The sequence below is a fragment of the Tenrec ecaudatus genome, chromosome 4 (genome assembly GCF_050624435.1).
Source record: "Tenrec ecaudatus isolate mTenEca1 chromosome 4, mTenEca1.hap1, whole genome shotgun sequence".
In the NCBI taxonomy this organism is placed as follows: domain Eukaryota; kingdom Metazoa; phylum Chordata; class Mammalia; order Afrosoricida; family Tenrecidae; genus Tenrec; species Tenrec ecaudatus.
In genome coordinates, this window is record NC_134533.1 from 42,928 (window position 1) to 56,316 (window position 13,389).

Here is a 13,389-nt window from a genome sequence, read left to right on the forward strand (position 1 = left end):
CACCTGACAACTGGGATGGGGTGACTGGATGGCGGTGTGGATGGCTGGATGGAAAGCTGTGCATGCACATAGTAGTGAGATGGAAATGAAGAGGAGAGTTCAGATCATGAATGCTTTAATAAATTTTCATTTAATGCTAGCGAACATTTTTATCATAAACTCAATGAACTACAAACGGAAGTGGAAACCCCTTATCCTACTCTACCTGGGCCATCACCAAAGGGTTTGCCTCTAGGTTTCTCAGAGGAGAAGCAATCAAAATACACAAATGTTGAGCGTTGACAACCACAAAGAGAACTGGGGGAGGTTTGGCCTATGCACCACAGTGCAGGTGGGAAGGTGGCTGGCAGTGCAGTGTGAACTGATCAGATCTTGTCCAAAGAGTGGACTCTGGTCTGTCCCTGCCTGAGTTAAACTAAATTGCCTTTACCTTGTGACCTCAGGAACAGTCTCAAATACCAAACTAGTCCAAGATCCAACTATTCTAACACAGCCGTGTGCAGGAACATCACTACGTTTCTCAAGGAGCTCTGGGAGTTGCTTCTTCTGTGGATCAGAAGCTGCAGCTTGTCTTCAACATCCAGACGAGGCACATGTGCTCCCCATGAAGTGCCAGCCACCTCCCAAGAGAAGCTCAGTCCAGACTGCTGCCGGAGAATTCACAGAGCATCTGCACCCCCCAGACGGCATCACTGGAGGCTTGGCCAGCAGGCCGCTGCACCTGTAACCAAGCACAGCACCTTCCTCTACCTCCAGGTGTCCTCAGAGTCCTGACTTTCCAGCCCAGAGGACGTCCTGGATGCCAGACTTCACCAGCTTCCTGAGCCCAGTGGCTCCCACACAGTGCACTCCCTCCTCTCCTCAAAAACCACCCCTCCACTTCCACCTGCAAGCCCTCACCACCACCAAGTACTAAGTCCCTCTGCACCTCAGGGGCGCTATGCACAGGCAGGAGCAGTGTCTCTCCTCTGGGCCAGGCACTGGGACTGCAGGAGAGGTCACACAGGGCCTGGGGGAGGCCTCACCTGGCCGGTGAGAAGGGGTGGGCTCAGCTCCACAGCAGACGTGACTCCGGGGAAGGAAGACACAGCCTGGGCCAACTCTGGTCTGAAAAACAGACAGGCAGGATGTCAGAACAGGCTGTCTCAAGTGTCCAGGGAGGCTGTGGAGTAGCATCCATGCACTCAGTGAGATGGCAAAGAGTGGGTTTGGAGATTAGTTTTATTATAAACTGAAATTTACATAATTTTATTATTTCCATATGCTTCATCCAAGTTTTCTTTTAGCAAGAAAATTTAAATAGTGGAGGGAAGGTAGGGTGTAAAGGGGGAACTGATTACAGGGATCTACATATAACCTCATCCCTGGAAGATGGACAACAGAAAAATGGGTGAAGAGAGACGTTGGCAAGTGTAAGATATGATAAAATAATAATTTATAAATTACCAAGGGTTCATGAGGGAGGGGGATAGGGGGAGGGTGGGGAAAATGAGAAGCTGATGCCAGGGGCTTAAGTGGAGAGCAAATGTTTTGAGAATGATGAGGGCAACGAATGAAGAAATGTGCTTTACACAATTGATGTATGTATGGATTGTGATGAGTTGTATGAGCCCCCAATGAAATGATTTAAACAATTTAAAAATAGATCGTTAGTTTTTTATTTTCAAACAAAAATAAGAATGCTTAAGAAAAACTAGACTAAAACTGATTATCCTGAGTCAGAGAGAAATGAGAAAAACCGCTACACTGTGTTGTCTTGGTGGTCTCAGCCTGGACACGAGGACCACTGCCCAGGGATGACCACCAGTACAGAATGCATGACACTGACTGACCAATGCACAAACCCCACTTCAACATTCTCCAAGCTCCCTTCCCAGACCCTAAATCGAACCCCACTTTCACCAAGCTCCCTTCCCAGACCCTCACCCTACCCCCAAGCCCACTTCAACATTCTCCACACTCCCTCCCCAGTGGCATCAAAGCCCCTCCTGTCTGCAGTCAGGAAGGCAGTTAGAAGAATCCCTCTGTGCCCTGTGCTAGTCTGCTCCCAATAAAACGCTCTCTTCTCACCAAACCCTGCACTGGAGCAGACCTTTTGGCTTGACTTCAGCAGCAGGCAGAGGCCCGACTTCTGTGGCAACACATGTGGGGGTTCGTCCAAGACCCCCTTCCTACCTGTGACACACGGACCCTGCAGCTGGAGTGGGGCTGATGCCGGTCCCAGCCCCAGGGAATTTGTTACTGTTCCAAGACCTGGACAGGCATTTCCAAGGAAGAAAAACAGAAAGAAAAGGCACATCACCCGAGCTCCCAAAAGCCAAGACAACCCAGGTCCTAGGCAACCACTGGGCCAATGCCTCTGCCTGAAGCTCGCTGCTCAAGTAGCAGCAGAGACCCTCCAGCTCACAAGCCTCAACTCTGGACTCCAACTGAAAATTTGACTTATCTGAACTTGAATACACCCCTGAAGACCTAGAGAGCTGACGAGCGGACACTCCACGTGGACCAGAGGACAAGGCAAGGTCTGTGTGCCCCACAAGGCATACCACCTGCAGTCTGCATAGTGGACTTGTGGTCTCCACACACCGAGGACAAACCCCATTTGGCTCTCGGTCCCTGCATCCAGTATAGAAGGGATGCGCTGCCTCCCCTGGCTCAGGTCCAGGAACAACTGGGAGGTGCCCTACTGGATTTGCGGGTCAGCCTCCGAAGAACAGAAAAGGCCACCAAAATGTTGAAGGCACCTCTGATGGCGCTCATCCCACCTCTGAGCAGCATCTGAACAGAGGCGTACCCCGGGTGGGCACATTGCTCACACAAGTGTCCTGGGGCATTCACTTTGGGGGCTCAAGAAATTTCACTGCTGGAAGAACCACACTGTGAAAAAGCTTCTGGCAGAGCTGTGTCTACAAAGGGAGTAACCAGGGACCGAGAACTTCCCCTTCGTTAGTGATTTCACCAGGAACTGAGTACTTCCATTTCCTGTGCAGAAACCCAGAGCTGCCAGAGAAGTTGGCTCAAGCCCCTATGAAATAGTATTTTTACAAATGTTGCCACTGGGTCAATTTTGACCCAAATGACTGTGTCAGACAGAGCAGAAGTGCCACAATTAGGGTTTCTGAACATATTTATGGCAGCAGACTGCCACATTTCTCTCCTGGGGAGCAGCTGGTGGGTTTGAACCTCTGACCAGCAGAGAAGTGCATTGTGCAGCCAGGGCCCCTCAGGAAATGCCATGAGGAAGGTGCACATCAAACCCACCCTCCATCAACAGGAAAATCTCTTCCAGGCTGCCTGAAACCCCGAAGCCCTTTCAAAACCACAATCTGAAATGCAGAACCAGGATGCTGCTGCTCAGAGCCCCACCGCCTGTGTGGCTAAAGGAAAACACCAGGAAGAGGCTGCTGGGAACCTGGGCAGCCTCATGGGCAAGTGAGGCCAAGCTCTACCCAGACACAGGCCAGGGATGGTGCCCACATAAGCCCGGGTGTTTGTGGGTGCCTTTCCTGTTTACCAGAAAGCCAAACTCTTCGTAGAATCAACCTGGGATGAATGCTGTAACTTTCAGACATGTCTAATCTGTGTGCTCTGAGGAGTAAAGAGAAGGCTGGACCCCCTCCTACTGAACCCCCTCCTACTGGGCCTTTGTCCCCTTCACTTTCCAGGGTCATTGGTGGGAAGGATATCCCAGACTGTGGGGTTGTATGGGACCACCTTTGCGGAAGGATGAACTCAGACACGGGGCTCTGCAGGATTAACTTTGGGGAAGGATGAACTCCCACCGTAGGGTTCTGTGGCACCAGCTTTGGGGAAGGATGGACACCGATCTTCAGGGAAGAGTAAACTCTGAGCATGGGGTTTTTTGGGATACTCTTTGGGGAAGGACAGACTCTGACCATGGGGTTCCGTGAGACTACCTTTGGGGAAGCATGAACTCCAGAGGTGGCAATGCAGGCTGTGTCACCGGGAAGCTCCCCGCCTGTAGCTCCACATGTTCACCACTGGTACCTGGGCCTTCCTCCAGACAAATGGTCTGGGGGCTCCCACGAGGCATGTCAGTGAATCCTGGGGAAATAGGGTTCACAGATTAAACAGGGAAGGAGCAGGGAGTGTGAGGCAGCAGCTCCACATTGAGGCTGGCCACGCTGAGCCAGGCTCACTGCCTGCAGAAGCCTCTGAATCGACACAGTAACATCTATGTTCGAGCAACCAAACAGGCTAACTGGCCTCCCTGAACCTCCTGACCAAGATCACCTGCTCAGGCTGGTTTATGAGGGCACATCTGCTTTCTCCCATTCTCTCCCCCCTGGGGACCTCTCCACTGCAGGACATAAGGCTTAAGTGCCAATCAGACCACCTCTGTCTCAGCAACGGTAGCACAGTGCTATACTTCTCCCTCTGAGACGGAGAATATCAAAAGGCCATGAACCAAACCAGCAAAGGGGGGCAACTGAAACAGGACAAACGGGTGAAGCGACCCCAGGCCTGCAGCGTTGGGAAGCCAACGGAGCCCCCTAGATGATGGTGCGGGGCACAAGGCAAGGTGTCATGCACCAGGAGCCCTGAGAAAGGGGAGCATCAAGGAAAAGCAGGGGGTACTGGTCAAATCACCTCCACACAGTGGAAGGAAACCATGCCCAGTCCTGTGCCTTCCTCACACCTCTGGCTGTGTCTCAGCCCACTGCAATGGCCAATAGGTCACTCAGTCCATTTTGCTAATTGACTCTTCTTTTTGGATGACCCTCTTCTTTACCGGGCATAACGCCCTTCATCAGAAACTGGCCCCTTCCGATGTGACATTCAAAGTATATAAGACGGAATACCACCATTCCCTCTTCCAAGGAGCTTTCTGGATATACTTTTTCCTCTTGTCTAAACTTCTGACAGTCCATGCAGTTGGTATGACACGCCAATACCGCAATTCAAAGGCAACAATTCTTTTTTCTTTTGTCTTCATGTAAAGCAATAGAAAATACCATGAATTGGGTCAGGTGCACATCAGTCCTCAAAATAACATCTTTGATTTTAAAGAGGTATTTGGCAGCAGTTTTGCCCATGCAACCCATCATCTGCTTTCTTGACTTCTGCTACCCTGAGAGGGAACTGTGGATACCAGCAAACTGAAATCCTTCAGTTTCACATTTTCTCTGTTACTCGGGTTGCTGATGAAAGGTGTCCAGTTATGAAGAATTTTTGAGATGCAACCCATCCTGAGTGAAGGCTGCAGTCTTTATCTTCTTCAGTCAGCGCTCCATGTCCTTGTGACTTTCCACATGCAGCCACGGCTGTGCCACCTGCATGCTGCAGGTTATTGATGAATCACCCTCTAATCCCAACGCTGTGTTCTCCTTCACAGAGTCCCTCTTCTCAGATGATCTGTTCATGTGCAGAGTGAATATGTGCAGGGGCATAGCCTTAGCGAGCACCTCCCTTGACTGTAAGCCATGTGACTGTAAACTATGAGACTGGCTGACTGCCTCTTGGTCTATGAGGAGTTCCCAAATGAGCACAACGGTATGTTCTGGAATTCCCATTCTTGGCAGTGCTATCCATAATCTATTATGACCTACAAAGATAAATGCCTTTGTATAGTCAATAAAACACAGAGAGACATCTTTCTGGTATTCTTGCCTGCACCCAAGATCCATCTGACATCATTAATGGTATCCCTTGTTTTGTGCCCTTTTATAAATCCAATTTGAATGTCAGGCAGTTCCCTTTCAGTACCACTACAACTGCTTTTTGTATTACAGTCAGCAATGTTTTTAAATTTGCACGAGCTATTAATAATCTTCTTCAATGAAACCCAGGGTTGATGGACTGATAGGGACAGCATGTAGAATTAGGGGTTCATGGGGATGGGATACAGTGGTGGTCAGAGGGTAAAAAAGAGTTAGTATAGAAAGATTGTTTGGGAACTGTCGTGGTAGCAATTCTAAAATTCTACTCGCCATGATTGAAATATGGAGTGATATGAAATACACATCTGCAATAAACCCCAACTAATAAATAAATAAATAAAATATACTGTTTTTCAATAATTCGAACATTCTACTAGAATACCCTTCTTGGAGCGGACATATGTACAGCTCTCTTCCAGTGGATGGCCAAATAGGTAGGTAGCTGTTTTCCAAATTTCTTGGCACAGACCAGTCAGTCCTTCCAGTGTTGCATCCGTTTGTGGAAGCATCTCTGCTGGCGTTCAAACCACTCCTGGAGCCTGGTTTATGCCAACACCTTCAGAGCTGCTTGGACTTCTTTCCCCAGCAATGCCAGTTCTTGATCTGGGGGTTAAACATCAACCAGTTCTTTTCAGCATGGTGGCTCTGTGCTGTCTTTAAAGAAAGACATGACGTACGAGAAGGAAAATTCGCCGACCAAAAAAGAGCTCTTGGAACTTAAAATATAACTGTTGAGATAAAAACTTCAATAGGATTGTTGAGGGATAGAATTTAAGAGATATACCCACAGTACACACACTATAAAAAGACCCAAAAAATCAGGAAAAAGATAGGCTACTTGGGAGCTTGTTCAGAGTTCTGACACCCAAATAGCATGTGCTATGAAGAGAAGACAGGGAACCGGATGGAAGAAACTGCCAAAGACTTTCATCAAAAGAATGTAACCCCCAAATTCCCAGAGTTTAAAGGAGGCCAAGGTACTTTACACTGAAAATCTGAATGGTAAGATGAATTCGTAAGATCTAGGGCCAAGGCCATCACTATGGAATTTCTGAATTCTAAAATAAACCCCAAAATATCAAAACCATAAAAGCTCTCAGCAAGAGAAAGCAGGCTACACACAGAAAAGTGAACATCAGAATGAGGTCCCACTTCTCAAAAGTGAGAAATGCTACACAACCACAGGGAAGCTTCAGATTTCTGAGGGAAAACGGTTTCCAACCACAGTTCCACCAGCCACACTGCCCATCAGCGTGGGGGCAGAGTGGGACATCCACCAAACACCCAAGAACTCGGAAATCTACCTTCCTGGCCCCTCTCTCACAACACTGATTAAAGACAGTCATTACCTGAGGGCCTCAGGAAGGGAATGACCTGGTGTGAAACCCAGGGAACAGAGGCCCAAATCCCAGGGCAATGCCCCAGCTCTCCATGCACGGCTCCAGCCTGGCCTCGAGAGGGCATCTCAAAGCAGTAGTGACTAAACTGGGACGCCCAAGTTGACAGTCAGAGTCAAGTGTGACAGACACAGACAGGATCAGAAACTAACAAGGGCATCAAGAAAGCCAAGACAACAGGAAGCTGGAGGACAAAGATCTAAGTAAGCACAGAAAAGTAGAGATCCTGATGACTGGGCGAACACACGGTGTTCCACGTCCTCTCTACAAGGTAGGAGGTCATAACCTACTGCTGCATTTGAGGCACAAAATCTGTATCTTAACACAAGCAGGAGCCTTGAAAGAGTTAGTGGGACCTCCATTTCTCCATAAATGCCCGAAGCCCCCTCAAACGCTTCGTGGTGGTATTGAAAGCTGTGTGGGTGACTGAGACAGACCCTTAAGCCCTGCTATTTCCCTCACAGAGGGGCAGAGGGACCTTACAGGGATGTCAGAGGATGTCACGTGGGGCTTGGAGGTGGGGCCAGCGCAGTTTCCTTTCAGCCTCACTCTTTGTACATCCTCTTACTTCCTGCCATTTGCGAATTTTACTTTGGAAAGAAAAAAGTGCAAAAACATCTGAACTACTTGTGTGCAGTTCTGTCCAGCTGCCCTGGTTCTGGGTGTAATCACACCGCACAGGACAGGAGAGGACGGGCCTGACCCTAGCCACGGGGAACTGAGGCTCTGGCCCGAGCAGACCCACCTGCTAGGGCTGTGTCGGGACAGGACATGGTGAAGCTCAGCTCCTGGCTTGGGACTGGACCCCTCATCTGAAGAGAGGCTTCTCTGGAGGACACTGTTGCCAGTGTCATCAGCCACGACCTTGAAGGATCTGGAGACGGATCCGCTGTGACGCTGCCAGCAGCCAGAGGGCAGAATCCAGGGCCAGGGGTGACCGGGACGAAGCGGACAGGGTCTGGGGTAGGCCCCTCCTGGTCAATCTCACCAAGTAGCAGGGACCTGCTGACACAGCAAACACCACTTCCCGTGGGCAGAGGCTCCTCGGTCAGAGGCTGGAAAGAGACTCCAGCCGGTGTGGGGTCTGGGTTCCTTCTCAGCCCTGTCATAAGGCTGTGGGGCACAGTACCTGGGAGCTGCTGGCTCTGCAGGTATTTCAGGAAAGCCTGAGGCAGGGGCCAACGGTGCCCACAGTCCCTGGGAGGCCTCCATGGTCTGTGGAGACGCGGTTTCTGCAAGTCCTGTTGGAGCACAACAGTAAGATGGGGGAGGCTCAGCAACATCCAAGCCTGTGCCCCCTTCCCACAGGCTCTGCCCAAGGGGCCCAGCAAGTGAGAGCCAGGCCGAACCGCCTGCTCTCCCACCGGTCCCTGGAGCACAGGGCTGTCAGCCCATTCCCCTTCACGCAGGCTCTGCCTGGACACCCCAACAAGGGATGGAGGAAAGGAGCATAGGGTGAGCCAAGTCAGCATCAGACAGATGGGGAGGCTCAGCGGCAGCCCAAGCCTCTGCCTCCTTCCTGCAGGCTCCACCTTGACAACCCCACAGACGATGTCAAGGCCAACCGCCTGCTCTGGAGAACGGAGCACAGGACGAGCCAAGCCCAGAGACAGAGCAGACAAACAGGGATGTTCAGTGGCAGCCCAAACCTGGGCCTCCTTCCTGCAAGCTCTGCCAAGGAATCCCAGCAAGTGAGAGCCAAACCCAACCAGCTATATCCCGGGCATCCCTCCTCTGAATCAATAGAGCACAGAGCAAGCCGCGCCAACCACAGCTGCTTACCTCCCACCCTCCGCCACAAGGGTGAGGGTTAGCCCTCCACACACTAAGGGAATGCAGGCCCCCACCCAGGCCAGGCCCAGCACCCACCACATATGACCCATGTCTAGTCACTTCCCAGCTTCAATCTCAGCAACCTCTTTCCCCACTGAGAAATTACCTAAAGCTGTGGACCCCAGCCCAGCTGAAGGGCCGATCCTGCCTGAGCATTTGGGGAAGTGGTTACAGGAAGGGTGTCCCAGTCATGATGGAGGTCATAGGAGGTGGGACCATGTGGAAAGGGATCACAGGTAGGGTCCTGATCCTCGGCTGTCACCACTGTGGACCCCAGCCCCCCGCCGATGGGCCAGCCCTGCTTGAGCATTAAGGTGGGGTCCATCTGGAGGGGTCATAGGGGGTGGATCACAGAGAGGTCCCAGTCTCAGTCAGGGGGAAAGTCCGTGAGGACTAGCAACACCCCAAACCATAGTAGGCTGGGCTCTGGAGCCCCTCACCTGGCCACTGGGGCCTCACCACACCCTCAGGGGTGGCACAGGGGTCCCCTGAGGAGCAAGGAGGCTTTGGAGCACTCCCACAGGCAGCAGGTTCATCCTGGGTAGCTGTCCCCAGGTCTGGCTCCAAACGCTGCATGAGAGCTTTTTGTCTCCGGCGGTAATTGGCAAACCAGTTGTAGACCTGATCACCCGACAGGCTGGTCTCCAACGACAAGGTGTCCTGTGGGGACAAAATAAGTTGTGCTCGCCTCACCCCACATGGCTCTTCCAGGGAAAGGAGCACGGCCGCCTCACCCTCCACACTCGGGCCAGTCTTACCCTGGGGGACAAGCGACCAAGTCCTCCCTGTACGGCCCATCCAGGGAGACCCTCCGTCCCAGGCAGGTCCCCCCACACCCAGCAGGAGGGAGCTGCTCATGGCCTCTGGGTGCTATGGGGCCAGCTCCCTCGTACCCGCTGGGCCTTGTCTGGGTAGGTGCTCACGGCCAAGGCGAAATCCCGCAACTTCTTGCGCACGTTGCCAGGGAAGTGACGGCTCCTTAGGCCTTCAGGACAGAGGGACGGGGGCGGTGGGTTCCTGGGTGAGGACAAGAGGGCGAGGTCGTCTGACAGGACCCCAAACTCTGTCCACTCTGTCCCAGGGCCAGGACCTGCCCCTAAGAAAGGGCCCCCAGGTTTTTCCTCAGGAGCTCCTCTGTGCTCACTTCAGGACCAACGAGGAGTTGTGTACATGGAAATGAGGGCCCAGAGAAGGTGCTCAGGGACGGGAGCTGGCGGTGCCCCATCCTGTGCCCACTCATGGCATCCCCGAGCTCCTTCTGTATTGTCTCCACGGGACCTCCCAAGTTCCCCTCACCTGTGTGTCTGGGACCCCGAACCCAGGGGCAACCCAGGACTCTGAGTCAACGCACTTCTTCCTGCAGCGGAAGGTCTGCAGGTGGCTCAGTGTGTCCACGCCCAGCCTCCTCATGGTCATGTGGTAGTGGATGTTATTCCAGGCCTCCACCAGGTCCAAGCTGCCCCCGGGCACCCGGCAGCCCTGCAGAGGGAGAGCCTGGCTGAGCCCTGGAGGCAGGCCTGTGGGGCCACCAGTCCAGCACCTAGCCCAGGGAAGATGCTGGCATCAGAACCTCTGGTGAGGGGTACCCCTGGGTGGTGGGACAACGGGATCTACAGCCCTCTTGTCCCTACAGTCCTGCATCCATCCACAGTAGTAATGTGGACGATGGTCAGTTCGAAGCATGGACCACACGTGCATGTTGACAATGTCCCGGGTCCATGAGTCCCAGAGGACACTTCAAGTCTGAGCGGAGGGTGGAGGTCTCACCCTGAGAAGGCTCGCTCTGCAGACAGGACCTGAGGTGACTCTCAGGCATTTCTTTATCTGCCAGGGGCTTGGCAAGCCAGGCACGATCCCGGTCACGAACCTTTCATGTCAGAGTGCTGGGAGGCGCAGGACTGAGTGAGCAGTGGAGGGAAGAGAATTTTTCCAAGAAGAGAATGCCAACCTCAAATCCACTGACCTCTGTGCTCCTCCTGCCCATCCGCAGACCCTCCAGCTCCAGCAGCCGGTAGGCCAAAAGAGACGGTTTTCCCAAGGAGCAAACCCCTGGTCTCTAATCCGCTGACTTCTGACCTCCCCGCCCACCCTGCAGGGTGCCCTACCTCCAGCAGCTTGCAGGCCTCCTGGTGCTGCTCCTGCCGGTCCAGGACGAGCACGCACACCAGGACTACAGCCTCACTTTCTAGCAGGTACGGGCGGAGTGGGCTCCTCAGCACAGCCTCCACCAGGGGCTCTGCCTTGTCCAGGTCATCCTCCAGGTCCCGGCACAGCCTTCCAGCCAGGGCCACCAGCTCAGCCGGGGGTGGCCAGTCAGGCCTCCTCTCGCTCTCCTCCAGCAGCATCAGAAACTTCTGCATCCCGCCTCAGGCTGGGGGCCTCTGCAGTAACAGTGAGGGCAGTGGGAGGCACAGACCACACACTCAGAGCACCACAGGGCCACTCTTCAAACCAACCTGTTGAGTCTCAAAAGCCTAGAACCCTCCAGAGAGGCAGGGTATGTGTAGCCTGATGACACCTTTCAATCCCCAAAGGCAACAGGCTAAGCCAGCCAGCCACACTGTCCCTCATTTCTCTGACACTGTGGGGATCTAGGAGTTCTGACTGTGCAGTGGTTACACACTGGGCAAAAAGCTCCACCTCTCTCCCATGGGGTGGCTGGTGTCTTCGAACTGCAGACCTTGTGCACTGCAGCCCAACATGTAACCACTATGCTACCAGGGCTCCTCTCTACCACCAAGTCAGCAGCTCCAAACCACTAGTCACTCCACCATTGAAAGACTAGGCAGAGTCACAATCTCTGAAACCCATGGGGGTCAGTTCTACCCTGTCCTGCAGGGTCACTATAAGTCAGCCTCAACTCCATGGCAGAGCTTGGTTTCATAGTGACCTGACCACATGGACCACTGTCAGGCCCTTGCCTGGCTCCTGACTGCCCCTGGCTCCTCATACAGCATATCTCCGTAACTGACTCTCTTCCACCCTCAGTGCAGGGGATGGCTCTGCCCTGCGTCTGGGGTCTCCTAGCCTCTGCCAGGTAGACACTAGTGCCTCCTGGCCCGGCATCACATGATGACCCAGGGAAGCAGTGGGTCAGTGGTCAGCTGCGACACTAGGCGTCTGGGAGCTTCCAGCTCTCATCTGACTCTGAGACGCCCTCAGGACACTCCCATGGATGTCAGGACTGTGTGTACATCTACAACACGCCGTTCACCATTCACAGGTTTTCATCAAGGAGCCCTGATGGCACAGGACTGAAAGCCTGGCTGTGAAAAACAGAGGGGGCTGCGTGAACCCACCCACCAGATTGCAGCCTCAGATATGTGCTGAGGAGGTCTAGGCTGCCCAGAGGGCTGCCAGGAGTTGGATCTCTCTGACAATAGGGTGGCTGAACTGTTACCCACCGTGCCCCAGTGTCATTCACTCACAATGTGATGCGCTGTGAGCGGAACATGTCAGAAAGAGACTCTGGCCAGTCCCAAGTAACAGCGGGGCAGCAAGAGCCCAAGGGAAACACTCAGAGGCTGGGGGAAGAGGGTGCTGCTGTGTCACGAGGGCTGAGGGCTATAGTCAGTGTCACAAAACAAAGTGTGTGTGTGTGTGTGTGTGTGAACTGTTGACTGGAAAACTCACGTAATCTGCTACCTTTATGTAACAGCCTTTAGCCGTGAACTGTATGTCATTTGAGCTCCTTCTCGGACCACTAGTTACAGGAAAAAGCCTGGAATCTCAGGATTGGCACTCTGGCACTCCCATCAAGGCTGTGCATCTGCTTGTGCACTGGGAGATCTCTTCCATCTGGCCTGCCTGCCTGCGCTGTGGATTGATGGTGGCATCCATAGTTTACCAGGAGGAAACTCCAGAACACACAACAGCAGCAGGGCCAGCGCCCTCTGGTTTGAACTGCTTTGATTTTGAAAGCAATTCTTACTTAGAAAATGAAAAAACACAAACTGTAAATGTTGTCCCTACACACCTAGACACAAGAACTGAAATATGGTCCCCAAATAGGGTCTGTCAGGTCTGCCCTTTGGCTCACCAAGACCCCTGTAACAGGAGCAATTCAGACTGAGGGCAGCAGAGTGACTTCAAAAAAGTCCCCAACATGTGACCTTGGCAGGCTGACTCCAGTGCCCCAGTGCAGCCCCCAAGCCCACATGGCTACTTGGACAGGGTTGTTACCTTCGCCCTCCTCTGCTCCGTGGAACCCCCAGCCCGGCCAGTGACTCAGCGTCCTGAGTCACCAGATGTGTGTGTACTTACCTGCTTGTAAAGCAGGGGAAACTGAGGACCTGTGCCAGTGCTGTGTCTGACCCAGGTGACAGGAACCTGCCCCTAGGCCCGCAGTACCATCCCCCGGACTGCGGTCACGGGTTGGCACCTTCCCCCTAACCCAGGTCACAGGCACCAGCCACGGGGCCAGCAGCTCCCCTGGCCGAGGTCACAGGCCACCACCTTCCCCTGACCCAGGTCACAGG

At 53.2% G+C, this 13,389-nt stretch overlaps 1 protein-coding gene across 1 annotated transcript; it reads right to left on the reverse strand.

Annotated features, from left to right (window-relative positions):
- Positions 1-1,025: 1,025 nt before the first annotated feature.
- ANHX (anomalous homeobox) lies at positions 1,026-11,271 on the reverse strand (the record flags this gene model as incomplete). Its single annotated transcript, XM_075545886.1, has 6 exons — positions 11,017-11,271; positions 10,263-10,390; positions 9,805-9,928; positions 9,352-9,571; positions 3,918-4,065; positions 1,026-1,107 (listed from the first exon to the last, which is right to left on the reverse strand). Coding segments are annotated over exons 1-6 (957 nt in total), but the record flags the coding sequence as incomplete, so codon positions are not given.
- Positions 11,272-13,389: the final 2,118 nt, after the last annotated feature.